The sequence below is a fragment of the Hemitrygon akajei genome, chromosome 23, assembly GCF_048418815.1.
Source record: "Hemitrygon akajei chromosome 23, sHemAka1.3, whole genome shotgun sequence".
Classification (NCBI taxonomy): domain Eukaryota; kingdom Metazoa; phylum Chordata; class Chondrichthyes; order Myliobatiformes; family Dasyatidae; genus Hemitrygon; species Hemitrygon akajei.
The window spans coordinates 12,778,534-12,795,092 of NC_133146.1; the positions used below are offsets into that span (position 1 = coordinate 12,778,534).

The 16,559-nt window shown below is 52.6% G+C and overlaps 2 protein-coding genes across 2 annotated transcripts in view; one reads left to right on the top strand and one right to left on the bottom strand.

Moving 5' to 3' along the window:
* Nucleotides 1-7,717: 7,717 nt before the first annotated feature.
* hps6 (HPS6 biogenesis of lysosomal organelles complex 2 subunit 3) lies at nucleotides 7,718-10,289 on the bottom strand. The gene has a single exon (XM_073026946.1). The coding sequence runs from the start codon at nucleotides 10,258-10,260 to the stop codon at nucleotides 7,840-7,842; it is 2,421 nt and encodes an 806-aa protein (XP_072883047.1). The 5' UTR covers nucleotides 10,261-10,289; the 3' UTR covers nucleotides 7,718-7,839.
* A 3,773-nt stretch (nucleotides 10,290-14,062) lies between these two features.
* armh3 (armadillo like helical domain containing 3) overlaps nucleotides 14,063-16,559 on the top strand; it is a 187,180-nt gene continuing 184,683 nt past the window's right edge. The window contains exon 1 of the mRNA XM_073026947.1: nucleotides 14,063-14,194. The gene's annotated coding sequence lies outside the window, so the exon portion shown is untranslated. The remainder of the gene's footprint in view (nucleotides 14,195-16,559) is intronic.

A 16,559-nucleotide genomic window follows, 5' to 3' on the forward strand; every position in this document is an offset into this window, starting at 1 on the left:
TGAGGCTTTTTATTCTAGAACGAAGGAGACGTCCAACTATTTCAAAGAAAGGGGCTGTATCCAGAGATACCGGCCACGTGACAGATGCACTGCCACTTGGCTGGTCGGAGGACACACCACACGCCAATCAACATTTGGTCCCTCCCAACTAATCAATGCACACCTAAATTATTGGTCACCTTAATTGGATTATCTCACCCAGCCCCATGCTATAAAAGGTGAGACTTGTCCCTGGCTCGGTCTCTCTTACAGACCACCTCATTGAAGGTAAGTGCATTGATTTATGTTTGGGAAGGTCTATCGTTTGTCCTGGTAAGGGAGCCGCAGCTATCCAAGGTCAAGGGGGATAGCTGTTGTAGTGCTTTCCCCTTGTTCTTTGTTTGTGTAACCGTACCCTGTCCCCACACCGCTTCCTGTGTATTGTAGTTGCTTGTGTTGACCCGACTTCCCCTTTAATAATAAATTCCTTGTTATTAAAACGGTGTGTGTCCAGGCCTCTACTGTTGAGACTCAAAGAACCTGTTATTTCCATCACAACAGGGACTTACCCTCCTCCACCATCAACGCTGCCTTCAACCACATCTCTTCCATTTCACGCATGTCTGCCCTCCCCCCATCCTCCCACCACCCCACCAGGGATAGGGTTCCTCTTGTCCTCACTTACCATCCCACCCACGCATAATTCTCCGAAACTTCTGCCACCTCCAACGGGATCCCATCCCATCACCAAGCACATCTTCTCCATCCCCCCCAACTTTCTGCTGTCCACAGGGATTGCTCCCAACATGACACCCTCGTCCATTCGTCACTCTCCACTGATCTCCCTCCTGGCGCTTATTCTTGCAAGCGGAACAAGTGCTACACCTGCCCCTACACCTCCTCCCTCACTACCATTCAGGGCCCTAAACAGTCCTTCCAGGTGAGGCGACACTTCACCTGCAAGTCTGTTGGTGTTATATGCTACGTCTGGTACTCAGATATATCGGTGAGACCCAACGTAGATTGGGAAACTGCTTCGCCACACATCTACGCTCCATCTGCTAGAAAAAACGGGATCTCCCAGTGGCCACCCACTTTAATTCCACTTCCCATTCCCATTCTGATATGTCCATCCATGGCCTCCTCCACTGTCGTGATGAAGCCATACTTAGGTTGGAGGAACAACACCTTATATTCTGTTTAGGTAGCCTCCAATCTGATGACATGAACATCAATTTCTCAAACATCTGATAATGCCCCCCACCCCTTTCACCATTTCCCATCCTCTTTTCTCTCCCTCACCTTATCTCCTTGTCCACCCATCACCTCCCCCTGGTGCTCCTTCTCCCCCCCACCCCCTTTCTCTTTCTTTCTTCCATGGCCTTCTGCCTCTTTCACCAATCAACATCCCAGCTCTTTACTTCATCCCTCCCCCTCCAGGTTTCACCTACCACCCGGTGTTTCTCTCTCCCCTGCCTCCACCTTTTGGATAGGTACACGGATGGGAGGGCCACGGTCCAGATGCAGGTTGCAGGGACGAGACAGTTAAATGGTTTGGCATGAACTAGACGGGCTGAAAAGCCTGTTTCTGTGCTGTAGTGTTCTATGACTCTATGAACAGTCCCCCCATTCCACTTCTGCACTTCTTACTTTTTATTGAGCATATAACAATTGTCTGCTGCCTCAAAACAAACAAATTTCACAATATATGTCAACGTACTGTGATAAACCTGATCCTTATTCCCTTTCTTAAAGGCTGTCAGGAGTAGACGCATCCAGCTGCAGAATAGTTTGAAAGGTATTCATCCACCGACTGAAGGAACCGGTGAACAGAGAAGGATTGGAGAGTGTTACCTCCACCCAGGGAAGACTGGGAGTGGTTAAACAAAGGTGACTGACACACACTGTGCCTCCGTCACTGCGCACTCTCACCTCTCTTCGGTAGAAATCACAAGATTAAAGGTTGATACGGCAATGACGCCTGAAGTCCTGGCTCCTATCTGATCATTGATCTGCAGCCAACTCACAAAGCTATCCTCCCCTCCGTGGGCTTCGTCTACACTTCAAACTGCCTCAGTAAGGCAGTCAGCGAATCAAAGACCCCACTCACTCCAGAAATTCTCTCTTCTTCCCCCCACCCCATTGGGCAGAAGATATGAAAGCCAAAAAGCAAGTTGTGCCAAGTGCAATGCAAGATTCTATCCCCTAACACATAGAAGCAGAATAAGGCCATTCAGCCCATCAAGTCTGCTCTGCAATTTCGTCATGACTGATTTATTTTTCCTCAACCCCATTTTCTCGTGTTTCCCCGTAAGCTTTGACTAATGAAGAACCTATTAAACCAACTTCTACACTTTAAGCATACCCCAGGACTCAGTCCCCACAGTCCGGTTGCAAGAAATTCCACAGACTTACTACGCTTTGGCAAAATAAATCCCACTGCTATAAGAATATTGAGTACCAGACGAATATTGATATTGGACTTCCTTCATTGCCAGCTGTGAGAGTTACAGGTTCATTGAGCAATATAGCCTGGATGCAGGCCCTTCTGCCCATCCATTCCATGCTAGCCACTGTGCTGTGGACAAACTGCCTCCATGTTTCCTGGCTAACAACTACTTTCAGAGGCCACATGGTACTTTGGAGTAGTGAAAACAGGAAGTCCCTTTAGAATACAGACAAGGAGGAACTTCTTTAGTCAGAGTGTGGTAAATCTGTGGCATTCACTGCCACACACAGCTGTGAAGGCCAAGACATTTGTCATATTTAAAACAGAGTTTGATAGATTCTTGATTAGCCAGGGCGTCAAAGGCTGTAAGGAGGGAGAATAAATCAGCCTTGGTGGAATGGCAGAGGAGACAATGGGCTAAATGGTCTAATTCTGCTCCCATGTCATATGGAAAAGCGTGGCAAATCCTTCCCTTCCAAATTTGTAGATCAAGGCCTTGAATTTATCTGGCAAACCATGGGGCAGGCTGTCCACTTTACAAGAATAACATAAAAGGGCTGAAATCTTGGATTTATTTATTACTGCCTTCTCATCTCCCAATCTTTCCATACTCAATTTGACCAAAGGTGGACAGATTATTTTACAGCAGAATTGTAAAAGCCCGGGCAGAACTCAAGTTAACGGGCACGGACAGTCAAAGCCAAGGAAATAACCTCATAGGCATCATATTACACTGAAATAAAGATCAAGATCTGCTTTATCTGTTGTTTATACATTGAAAGGGTTTGTTATCAACACAGTTCATGATGGGCTGGTGTCACCACGCTTCCAGCCCCAGAGTCGCATGCACAAACTTACTAACCCCCACCTGCTTGCAATTGGAATGTGGATAGTCACGGGGAGACCATACAGACGGCGATGAGAACCAAACCCCGAAGTCACAGCGGGCGCCGTAGGCCGTTACGCTAACCACTATGCTACGGCGGCTCTCCAGTAAGGCCCACAAGTTAAAAGCCTTTTTCAGATGGTGTCTTTGGTGTGAATTCTCTCCACCCTCACCGGAGTGAAACCCTGTGGGCAGACTGTAATCAACTTCCCCGTGAGACCAATTAGGAAACTCCAGCATGGTTGAAGAGGATCACAAGCCCTGACAGGATGTCCTCAATTTGACTTTAATTACTTTTAGCTGATCAGCAGATAATTGACATTTTGGGCAATCAGATCAGAGTCCAGTGAGCAGAGACAGTGTAACGGATGCCTTTTTGTTAAAGGGCAGTGTTAACCCATACGGGGGAGAGATCCATTCTCCTATCAGGGAAACCCTGACAGCACAAACCACAAGGTTCAAGGATGTCTTCTAGCCTACTGTCATTGGACTCTTGTTCAATAAGATGAACCCCATTATGATCATCCACTTTATCATTCATCTTTTCGGTAAATTTTACATTTTATTCTGCAGTGTCACTTCTGTAGCTTTGTATAGTTCAGGGCACTGTAATGTGGTTTAGTGTTGCGTTTGTTATGTTAAGATTGCACTGCTCCTGGGAAACGCTGTCTCATTCTGCCCTGTAGAGCTGATGTACGGTTAGAATGACAATAAAGTTTTTGAATCTTGAATTGATCTGTATAAAGAGTTAACAAAACAAACTCTTCACTGTATCCTAGTACTGTGACAATAATAAAACCAGTACCAATCACAATATATAAAACCATTTAATAGCAGCACCCCAAATTCAACACAAGAACCTACACTGGGGCTCCATGATGAGAACACATGGAGGGAGCTTCACTCTGTATCTAACCCGTGCTGTCCCTGTCCTGGAAGTGTGTGATGGGACAGTGTAGAGGGAGCTTCACTCTGTATCTAACCCGTGCTGTCCCTGTCCTGGAAGTGTGTGATGGGACAGTGTAGAGGGAGCTTCACTCTGTATCTAACCCGTGCTGTCCCTGTCCTGGAAGTGTGTGATGGGACAGTGTAGAGGGAGCTTCACTCTGTATCTAACCCGTGCTGTCCCTGTCCTGGGAGTGTGTGATGGGACAGTGTAGAGGGAGCTTCACTCTGTATCTAGCCCGTGCTGTCCCTGTCCTGGGAGTGTGTGATGGGACAGTGTAGAGGGAGTTTCACTCTGTATCTAACCCGTGCTGTCCCTGTCCTGGGAGTGTGTGATGGGACAGTGTAGAGGGAGCTTCACTCTGTATCTAACCCTGCTGTCCCTGTCCTGGGAGCATGTGATGGGACAGTATAGAGGGAGCTTCACTCTGTATCTAACCCGTGCTGTCCCTGTCCTGGGAGCGTGTGATGGGACAGTGTAGAGGGAGATTCACTCTGTATTTAACCCATTCTATCCTTGTCCTGGGAGAGTGTGATGGGACAGTGTAGAGGGAGCTTCACTCTGTATCTAACCCGTGCTGTCCCTGTCCTGGGAGTGTGTGATGGGACAGTGTAGAGGGAGCTTCACTCTGTATCTAACCCGTGCTGTCCCTGTCCTGGGAGTGTGTGATGGGACAGTGTAGAGGGAGCTTCACTCTGTATCTAACCCGTGCTGTCCCTGTCCTGGGAGTGTGTGATGGGACAGTGTAGAGGGAGCTTCACTCTGTATCTAACCCGTGCTGTCCCTGTCCTGGGAGTGTGTGATGGGACAGTGTAGAGGGAGCTTCACTCTGTATCTAACCCGTGCTGTCCCTGTCCTGGGAGAGTGTGATGGGACAGTGTAGAGGGAGCTAACCTGTTACATTATAACTGGGACACTTCCTATCCCAGCCTCCGCAAAAGGATAAATCACGTTCACTAACATTGAGAAGGAATTACTTCAAACACCAAAGGTAGTGTCACCAAAACACTCTTTATTTGGAGACAAATTAAATTTCTTTATACTTTTATATAAATATCCAACACTTGTATTAAATTATGTGCATGAACAGTAACAGTGATTGTCCAGGCAGTATTGATTAGATCACATGGCCAAGTGATAAAGTGGCACAGTAATAAATCTCCTTCCTATACAGATTCAGACACAGTTATCACCCTTGACATTGTAACGTGGGAGACAATTAGTGTTTGGAATCAAGGCCGATTGCCTCCTCAGGGCAATCATCACCAATCTGATGGACATTTTCTCTCATGAAAGGCATTGAGCCTTGTTGTAAGTGGCCAGAATTTTACCATCCAATGCTTCTGCCAATCGCCACTTAGTGAGTGTCCACAGCTATTCCACTGTATAATGCCTCACACCAATACCATCCCACTCCCTGCTCATCAACACACTGTCGGGAGGGACGGGGTAGCCTATCACTGCTGATGAGGAGCAGGAAATCCCCCCCCCCCCCCCCACCAAATTACCTCAGGAAGACTGAAGGCTTCTCCCATGGGCTGCTTTCTCAGCACAACCAGAGTAGTGGACACTTCACCACCTTAACCAGGGCTGCGCGTTGTGTGCTTTAACACCGATTAAAAACAAATTTTGACAAAGTCTTTCAAAGATTCGACTGCAAAGACTGCACAGCAAGCCCTCACAGGGAGAATGGGAGCAGCGTTAACTCTCCACGTGAACCGAGGGGGTTGCAGGTACCTTTGGTAAGATTTTCCAGTGTACAGGGCAGTTGTATCAACAAAATTTAAAAATGAGCCATGTCCTGTCTCATTTCTCTCTCCTGCGAGTCCAGAAGAGACAAGGCTCCAGATGTAGACAAGTTGTTGCTATGCTCTTGCAGGCACGTATTAATGTGACTTTGTTGGTTCTCTGTCACTTGGTAATAAAGGATGCAGAGATGAAACGAGTTTGGTATTTTTCCAACTAGTTATCTTTGTACAGAGTTTATCAGCAGGGGTGTCTGTCCTCAGACGAGGGATTAAACCAATAGTCAAAAATAATTTCACAGTACAGTGCTTCACACAGTAAATGTCCAGGCTTTGATCAGTAGTTTTACTAACAATTCAGTCCTGATGCTTCTGTCCCCAGGAAAACATGCTTGTATATCCAGTTTAGCAGGAAGGCTGGGATGTCCAAACTGTTCCCGCTGCCAGCACATTGCGTGAAAATGGGCAACAGTGAGAATATCAGAGCTGGGCCCATCCGCCAGTGGTCTGGGCGGGGTTTTGCAGGCGGTGGATCAGACATATTCTTGCTTTATCCCATAGTAGCTACAAGCCCAGTGAAAAGACAAAGTCAATGGCATAATTGAGACAGGTATGTTCCATTTTGTTATCTGGAAAATGATGTGGGTGACCTGACGACTTGACTTTACTGACCCACTTCCAAGCCCAGTCTCCCAGGGGAAGGTGAGGCAGCCGTAAGTACCACGGCAGGCCGCTCAGCCCATTGTGTTGGCCTTGGCCGAAACAGTGCAAACCAGTCTAATCCCACTTTCTGGCACTTGTTTGAGGCCTGGCAGGGCACTGTTCCTCCAGTACACACACAGGTCTGTTTAAGTGCTATGGGGATGGGGTGGGGGTGGGGGGTTAAGTTCTACCACTCCCACCCTCCGAGAGAACAAATTCCAGATCTCCCCCCCATTTCCTGGCCAAACTTGTCTCCCTTCTGATTCTTCTAGTATGTTAGCACAATGCCCACCCCAGCTCTGCACGATGGAGGGCTCATGTGTGTTAGGCCAGGGGGAAGGAATAACGTCACCCCTGTCATCAAGCGGAGGCATGGGGGAAAATTCACCCCTCATCGACCCACGTGCATGGGCAAACTCCCCCCTCCCACCCTGTACACCTGCTGGAGTCGTTGGGGTGCTTTTTGATTGCCCGTCGTACGGCGTGTCTTGGCCATCGGAGACCTGGCGGAACCCACCCTCTCCAGGTCTTTGGAGCCGGCTGGATTCGTACTCGGGAGCCTTCGCTCCGAAGTCCGACGCTGATGCCACTACACCCCCACCCACCCTGTACACACGGAGAGGGGCAAATCCCCCACCCACCCTGTACACACGGAGAGGGGCAAATCCCCCACCCACCCTGTACACACAGAGAGGGGCAAATCCCCCACCCCCCCGTACACACGGAGAGGGGCAAATCCCCCACCCCCACCCTGTACACACGGAGAGGGGCAAATCCCCCACCCCCACCCTGTACACACGGAGAGGGGCAAATCCCCCACCCACCCTGAACACACGGAGAGGCAAATCCCCCACACCCACCCTGTACACACGGAGGGGCAAATCCCCCACCCACCCTGAACACACGGAGAGGGGCAAATCCCCCACCCACCCTGTACACACAGAGAGGGGCGAATACCCCCACCCCCCTCCGTATATCTTGGCAGGGGCAAATTTTCCCTCCCCACCCACCTGGGCGGTGGTAACCTGTATCCCCGGCGGGCAGCGGATTGGGTTGACGGGGGCTGCTTCTCCTCAGGCCCCGGCGGGGACAGGAGGGAGTGGCGGGCTGCCCGGAGCAGGGTCCCAGCCCCTCAGCAGATCTCCTCGACCGCCTTCTTCTCCCGGGGCGGCGTGGGTGGGGGGAAGACGGGCTCCTCGGCCTCCAGCCCCGGCTCCGGGCCCCGCTCCAGCAGCCTGCGGAGCAATGGTCGCAGCGGGCCGAGGGTGAGGGTGCCGGCGTGGCCGTCGGCGTAAGGGCCAGCGGCGGGCGGCAGGGCGTCGAGCAGGGTCCGCAGCAGCTCGGGGGCGGGCGCGGCGTCGGCACTGGGTGGGCACAGCTCGCACAGCTCGGGCAGGAAGGGGTCGAGCTCCCGGCGGCGGCCCAGCTCCGCCAGCAGCGCGGCAAACAGCTCCTTGCGCAGCAGCGGGCCGCCGAGCCCCGAGAAGCGCCGGGCCGACTCGACCGCCCGCCGGCACCGCCCGCGCTCCAGCAGCAACCGCACCGCCTGCAGCACCGCGTTGGGCCGCTGGCTCCGCAGCAGCAGCTCCACTGCCGTGTCGGCCTCGGCCGGCGGCAGCACCGACAGTGCCCGCTTGTAGAGCGGCGGCCCGCGGTACGGGCGGCCGTCGGGCAGCTGCCGCTGGGCCAGCTCCACGAAGCCGGGCAGCCAGTCGGGCTGGAAGCACTGCATCAGGCTGCAGGTCAGCTCGAAGGCGGCCGGCAGCTCGGGCGAGGCGGCCGGGGTCAGGAGCGCCTTCCATTGCTCGGCGCCGGCCTGGGCCGCCGGCAGCCGCAGCGCCCGACTCAGGGCACGCCACGTCTCGGCCGGGAAGGCGAGGCTGAGCAAGCGCAGGTGCAGGAGGGCCCCGGGCTCGGGCGGCGAGCTCAGCAGCAGCCGGGACACCTCCTGCCCGGCCAGCTCCTCCACGCAGGCCGACGTCTCGGCCTCGGTCGCCCGCACCAGCCGCCGCTTGGTCTGCTCCAGGCCGGCGTAGCTCTCCACTTCCCCGGTCAGGGCGCGCCGGAGCTGCGCCTGGCTCTCGGTCCTGGGCCCGGACCCCCTGGCCGGGCTGAGGCGGCTCTGCAGGACCCAGCAGAGGGCAGCTGGGGCCCGGAAGGTGGCCTCACTCTTCAGCCTCTCCACTGTCAGCCGGATGCGGCTCAGGCTTCGCTTCTGGTAGTAGTCGCAGGCCTCCTCCAGCACCAGCGTCTCCAGGTAGCCGGCGTCGCCCGGCCAGGGCTCGCACCCGCCCCCCAGGCTGTACAGGCCGTCCTCGGTCAGCGCCTGCAGCTCGCCCGTATCCCGGCAGCTGAGCAGGGCCAAGGGCGGGTACTCCAGCTCTGTCTCCCCCATCGCCCTGCCCGTCGCCACGTCCAGCAGCCACACTGTCCTTCCCAGGGCGCAGGCCAAGGTGGTGCTGCTCAGCTCCATCAGCATCCTCCGCCCCGAGGCCTCGGCTGCCACGCCTGGGCGCAGCTGACCGAGGTGTCGCACCGTCCCGTCGCTTCGGACCAGGTTGATCTCACCACTGGCGGCGGCCGCCAGCAGACCGGCCGGAGACACGCTGACAGCCCGAAGGTCCAGGGTTGGTAGGCCGGCTAGTAGACCCACAGCGCCCGCGGCCAGCTTCCTGAAGTCGGCGTCAGAGGCCAGCAGTCGCTTGGTGAAGAGTGGACCATGGGCAAGGCTGGTGAAGGTCCAGGTGTCCTCCTGCGGCCTCCAAATCACCATGAACTTGTCCAGGTTCCTCGGAGGGCCCTTGTCAGCCATGGGTTCGTCGCTGCCAGAGTTGACTGGGCTGTTGCTGGGGAAGTTGCCAGGGATGGGGCCGTTGCTAGGCACAGGGTTGTTACCACTAGGACAGTAGCCAGCGACCGAGAGGTTTCCGGGCCCGCTGTTGGGAAAGTTGCCAGGAAGGGGGCCATTACTCAGTCCGTTTCCGGGAGTCTTACCGGGCAGCAAGTAGACGGCATCTCCGGCAGCGAAGAGCTGGCAGGCCGGGCTGTTGTGCAGGACGATGCGGGCGGCGCCGAGCGCCAGGCCGTGCCCCAGGTTGCGGCTGCAGACGTAGTACTGTTGGGCCTCGCTGCGCGGCCTCTCCTCGCACCAGGTGACGGCGAGCCCGTCCCAAGCGGCCGCCAGCACCTTTGCCCGGGGACTGTGGCACAGCTGGAAGTCCCGCTGCAGTTTCCAGCCCGCGGCTCCCGGGACCCAGAGCTCGGCGCGGCCCGTCTCAGTGACGAGGACGGTGGGGAGGGGGCCGGGGGTTCGCGGGTCGCCGCTGGGCTTCTCGTCTAGCTCCAACACCTCCAGCAGGTGCTCGGTGGGCGGCAGGCGCCGGTCGAGCGGCCCGGGGCGGCATGTCGGGCTCGGCTCCAGCCCCAGCACCCGGCGCTCCCGCGGCAGGTAGACGAAGAGGCGACCGCTAGCTCCGAGGCGGAACCGCGCCCCTGGGAACAGCTCCCGCCAGGGGCCGAAGCCCGAGGGCCGGCGAGGTAGGGAGAGCGGCATCGGCTTCACGGCTCCCGTTACTTCCGCATTATCGGCGCTTCTGGCTTCCGCTCTGCGCCGGAAGTGGGCGGGCCACCCGCAACAATAATACAATACATGGACTCTGCAACCACCGGCACTCGCCTCAGTGCTGGTCTGGCTCCGTGGCTGCACTGGTGTTGCTCCATGCACCCGAGCTGAGCTCGCCCATTTCATCAAACTTCCACCCTACCCCCTTAAATCCACTTGGGCCTCTCTGACAGCTCCCCCCAACTCTTTCGCGATTTGTCTCAATCTCTGGAGACAATCTGTTAACCAACATCTTTTATAAACCTACTGATTCCCATAGTTATCTCGACTGTACCTCTTCCCATCCTGTAAAAATGCTATTCCCTTCTCCCAGTTTCTTCACCTCCGCTGCATCTGCTCGCAGGGTGCTGCTTTCCGTTCAGAGATGTCCCCTGTCTCTCCACAGTCATGTCATCTGCAGAAATTCTCTGAGGACTCAGCAATAGTCGGGTGTATAAAGGGAGGTGGGGAGTTTGAATACAGGGCCCTGGTGGAGGACTTTGTCAAATGTTGCAAGCTGAATCATCTGCAGCTGAACATCAGTAAGACAAAGGAGATGGTGATGGACTTTAGGAAGACTCAGCCTGCACTGCTCCCTGTTACTATTGATGGTGAGGACGTGGATGTGGTGAGGACCTACAAGTACCTGGTACTAACACAGAGACTGTCTCCTATAGTCCACTCTCCTTTCCTATCAGATTCTTTTTTCTCCAGTCTTGACCTTTCCCACTCACCGGGCTTCACCTGTCACCTTCCAGCTACCCTCCTTCCCCTCTCCCCACCTTTTAATTCAGGCAACTCCCCCTCCTTCTCTCTCGGCCCAAAATTTCAACTGTTTACTCTTTTCCATAGATGCTGCCTGACCTGCTGAGTTCCTGCGGCATTTTAGACCGTACAACAATAAGATATAGGAGCAGAATTAGGCCATTTGGCCCATCGCATCTGCTGCACCATTTCATCTTGGCTGACCCCTTTTTCCCCAGCCCCAACCTCCTGCCTTCTCCCCGTAGCTCTTCATGCCCTGACCCAATCAACCTCTGCCTTAAATATGCATGAAAACTTGGCCTCCACAGATACCGGCTGAGCACATGTTGCTAGCGAGTTATCAAGTTCGCCGAGTCCTTCAGGCTCACCGGCAGACTATAAGATCACTAGTGCCACCTAGACAATCCAGCAGTGCGTTTCTGAGGCAAATTTGCAGCAGTAACAGTTCAGAGGTATACACGGCAGTTTGTAAGCTGTCCACAAAATGTCACCCTATACGGCCAGAGCAATGAGTGTCCTGCTGGAAAAACCCAGTGGACACTTGGCTCAAAATGGACTTTGTTGTTCTAATTCTGTTCTTTCTTGTAAAGGGTGTGTACAGTTTATATTTTTCTTTGAACGTCTGTATATTGCAAGGAAGTTGTACATTAGACCTGTGCATCGACTTTGCTGTAACTTGTATCTCTGCTGCAAGACCTGCAGGTGCACGATGTGCCAGCGAGCAGCAGGAATGAAGTCCATTTATTGATGGTGAGGATGTGGGGAGGATGTTGCCTGGATTGGGCAGCATGCCTTATGAGAATAGGTTGAGTGAACTCGGCCTTTTCTCCTTGGAGCGATGGAGGATGAGAGGTGACCTGATAGAGGTGTATAAGATGATGAGAGACATTGACCGTGTGGATAGCCAGAGGCTTTTTCCCAGGTCTGAAATGGTTGCCACAAGAGGACACAGGTTTAAGGTGCTGGGGAGCAGATACAGAGGAGATGTCGGGTAAGTTTTTTACTCAGAGAGTGGTGAGTGCTGCTGGTGATGGTGTTGGAGGCGGATACGATAGGGTCTTTTAAAAGACTCCTGTACAGGCACATGGAGCTTAGAAAAATAGAGGGCTATGGGTAATCCTAGGTAATTTCTATAAGTACATGTTCGGCACAGCTTTGTGGGCCGAAGGGCCTGTCCAGTGCTGTGGGTTTTCTATGTTTCTAGGAGGCAGGTTGAAGAGCCACAGGATGTAGTGCAGATGTCTGACAGGGCAAAGGTGAACTGCTGACCTCACAATCTACCTCGTCATGGCACCTCCTGTCAGCCTGCAGCACCGCGGTGACGAACACTATACTCTGCATTCTGGTACTCTTCCTTTGTAATACCTCAACGTGGGAAATGATCTGAAGGAAGAAGACCACCACGTTGGTACCTGTATCAACAACAAACCAATTTACAGGCCCTTTGGTCCAACTCAGCTGTGCAAACCCAGAGCACATCTGCACTGGTCCTCTTTGCCCGTGTCTGCCGTTTCTGAACAAACGTCCATTCCAGAGCCCCTCCGTTGGTTGGGGTTGACCAGTGATGCTGCATCTTAGCCGTCTGCATGATACGCCAGCCTGGACAGTGCGACCTGGAGAGAAGCCGTTGCCCGTGCAGCAGGCTCCCTCTCTCCACGCAGCTGTTGAATCCAAATAAACAGCAGAGACCGACACAGTCTGACACCAGCGCCAGTCAGCGCCGAACTCAAGCAGATCCGCTATTCCTCCAGCATACTGCCTGTTAAACCCTCTGACGTCTGGTTTTAGATTCCCCGTTGCTGGGATAAACACTGCCACCAGTTACAGGGAGATCTAGCCTGCCTTTACAGCCCTGAGAAACACACACAGAATGCTGGAAGAACTCAGCCCGTCAGGCAGCATCTGTGGAAGTGAATACACATTTGATGTTTCAGGCTGAGACCCTTCTTCAGGACTGGAAAGGAAAGAGATGACTTAATAAAGAGGTGGGGGGAAGGTGAGGAGGCTAGTGGTGAAGCCAGCTGGCTGGGACAGGTCAAAGGGTGCAGAAGGAAGAATTTGATTGGAGAGGGGAGTGGGCCATAGCAGTCCATACTTCCAGCAAGTCATCAAATGAACTGTGGCCTCAGAAATAGAGGAAGCAGAACTAATAAAAAAAATTGCTGCAGCTGGTCACACTGTAAAGTTTGAAAATGGAAATTTCTGTACAATGAAGGGTCTTGGCCTGAAACGTTGACTGTTTAGCCCTCTCACAGTTCCCACAGCAGTTTGAGTGTGCGTCACTCAAGATTTCAAGCAAATGCAGAATCTCTTGTGTTCCTTTTATCAGCCATTCTATACAGAAGCCTGAAGGCACACACTCAGCGATTCAGGAACGGCTTCTTCCCCTCTGCCATCCGATTCCCAAATGGACGTTGAATCCATAAACACTACCTCGCTTTTTTTTTATTATTTCTGTTTTTGCACTATTTTTATTTATACTTACTACAATTGATTTACTTATTTATTTTTCTCGATATTAGCATGTAATACATTGTAATGAACATGTCTGATTCGGATATAATTCATTCTTTCTCTGGATCGCAGACCTTTCTTTATACAATCACCCCTCCTTCTCCACCCTCTCCGCTTCAATCCTATTGCAGGGCCAAACCCCCGAACATCATCCGTCCTCTCTTTCCCACAGATACTGCTCGACCAGCTGAGTCCTTTCAGCAGTTTCTCTGTGTTCTCTTTTGCCCCATATTCCGGCACTTTTTCTTGTTTCTCTTGGGCTTTGCTGTTCGATTGTTGCTTCCGCTTACAATAATTTAAAAAAATGACAAACTTCTGACCAAAAGTTTTTCTAGTGAAACTTGGTACCCCGCCAGAGAGTCTGCGAGTAGCCCACAATAGTCGCCAATATCCCATCATCCCCGAGCGCTCACGGCTTCGGGTCCTGGCCATTGGGTATTCGCGGAAAGCTGGGATTGGATTGTGGGATAGTGGAAGACCGACATCTGCGGGGTAGCTGCCTTCGATCGGAGAGCCTGGCATTGTGGGATACTGGCTGACTGACGGGCTGAGGATGGGAGGAGTATTCGAGCAGAGGTCTGTCTGATAACTGGAATGGGTGCGACAGGTAAGGAGACCGGGAAGGCCGGAAGATGTTGCTTCCCTCCTTTTCCCCCCCTCTTTCCCCTGTCTCGCATCGGGCAGGTTTGGGATGCAAACGGCTACGATCAACTGCGCGTCCCCGTTCTGCTGCAGTAGTGAGCGGTTGAGCAGAGCAGGAAAGGCCGAGGACTGGTACCGGACTAGGCCTTAGTGGTTCTTGGCAGCGACTCCAGCCAGGAATACCACTGAAAGGTCCGGTGTCAGCCCAAGGATTTTAATTACTGCATGGTTGCACCTTAACATTAAAAAAACATAAAGTTAAAATCCACATTCAACAGTTAACAAAAGCAGCTCAGCGCTAGAGGATCCATTGACCACTTAAAAACACCGCCAGACTCATTTTCTAATTGTGATGGTCTACTTACAACTTTGTGATGGATCCTTCCCCACAAACTCCCTACGACCACCCCACACACCAAAATTCCTTTCCTGGTCGCCTCCCTCAATGCACACTGATATTGCCCAACCCCCATGATTTGATTCTCTGACTTCTACACTCCTGTCCCTGTTCCTGGGCTTGGGAGCTGTTGCATGGTCCTGTGTGAGTGATTTCGTTGTGCTATATTGACAGTAAACGTTGCAGTCACAGTAACAGGTGCTGGAGGTACTGAATGTTTAGGGCAGTGGAAGGTGTGGCAGTCAGACAGGCTGATTTGTCCTGGATGGTATTGAACTTTTTGAGTGTTGTTAGACCCACCCTTATCTGGGCAAGAACACAGCCCTCCCACCGTTAAGCACATCTACATAGAGTACTCCCACAAGAAAGCATCACCCGTCATCGATGCTGGTGGAACTCAGCAGGCCAGGCAGCATCTATGGGAAAGAGCAGTCGACTTTTTGGGCCAAGGCCTTTCTCCAGTCCCGATGGAGGGTCTCGGCCCACAATGTTGACTGTTTGCTCTTTCCCATCGATGCTGTAAGGCCAGCTGAACTCCTCCAACGTTTTGTGTGAGTTGCTTTGGATTTTCAGCATCTGCAGATTTTCTTGTGTTTGTGAATCATCGTCAAAGACCCCACCATCCAGACCATGCTCTTTTCTTGCTACCACCATTAGGCAGGAGGTGCAGGAGCCTCTATTCCCACACCACCAGGTTAGGAACAGTTATTACTCTACAATTGTCAGGTACCTGAATTGGTGAGGATAACCTCACTCATCACAGCTCTGAACTAATTCTACAGACTCACTTTCAAGGACTTGTTATGACTTGTGTTGTTCTCGGTTTTTGTTTTGTACTTGCACAATTTGTTCTCTCTCCTCTCTTCTCCCCTCTCCCCTCTCCCCTCTCCCCCCTCCCCCTTCCCCTCCCCCCTCTCTCCCTCCCCCTCCCCCTCCTCCCTCCTCTCCCCCTCCTCCCTCCTCTCCCCCTCCCCCTCCCTCCTCCCCCCTCCCCTCCCCCCTCTCCCTCCCCCTCTCTCTCTCTCCATGTTTACACAGTACTTCTGTAATTATATGTATTGCACTGTACTGCTGCTGCAAAAAGAAATACAAATTTCACTAGATGTGAGTGATGATAAACCTGATTTTGATATGGGTCTTTGTTGTGGACTGGAAGTGGGAAGAAGGTAGTGACAGGGGAATCATGGTTGGGAGGATGTGGAGGGAGCAGGAAGCACGAGAGGGACATTCAAGAAGGAGCTAGATAGGTATCTTATGGATAGGGGAACCAAGGGATATGGGGACAAGGCAGGAACCGGGTATTGATAGTAGATGATCAGCCATGATCTCAGAATGGTCTACTTCTGCATCTATTGTCTATTCTGTAATGATCAATAAACCAATTGTTTGGAATTGAATAACCTTGCCTGGTGTCTCGGGGCTGGGTGAGTCCAGGCCCATGCTGCCTCCTGCCCTGGCACTCATCTGCCACCTGTCCCACACCCCTCCCGCAGGTCCCTTACCCTCGCCATTCCCAACATCCTTTGCTCCCACCACGTTTACAAACTCGCTGTCCACTCCACGTTGACAGATACAGTGGAGTGGCCAGTGTTGGACTGTCTGGCTCATCAGGCAAGTATCTGGTCATTTTGTATTCTTTAATACTCATCTGTTAGGGCACAATTAGTGCAGTGAAAATGGCTCAGAGGCGCAGTGTTTTCTGCACCTGAGATGCGGGAATTCTGGGGAGACCTCCAGCCTCCCAGATAACCACATCTGCTCCAGGTGCTCTGAGTGGCAGTTCGATGACCTTCGGCTCATACGGGAGACTGGAGAAGTGATAGTTAAGAGCTGCAGGGAGCTAGTCCCTGTGGAAGGCATGTAATTAAGTTACTGTCAGGAGAAGAGAGGAAAATAGGTATTCAGTGCAGAATAGCTCCGTAGCTGTTCTCCT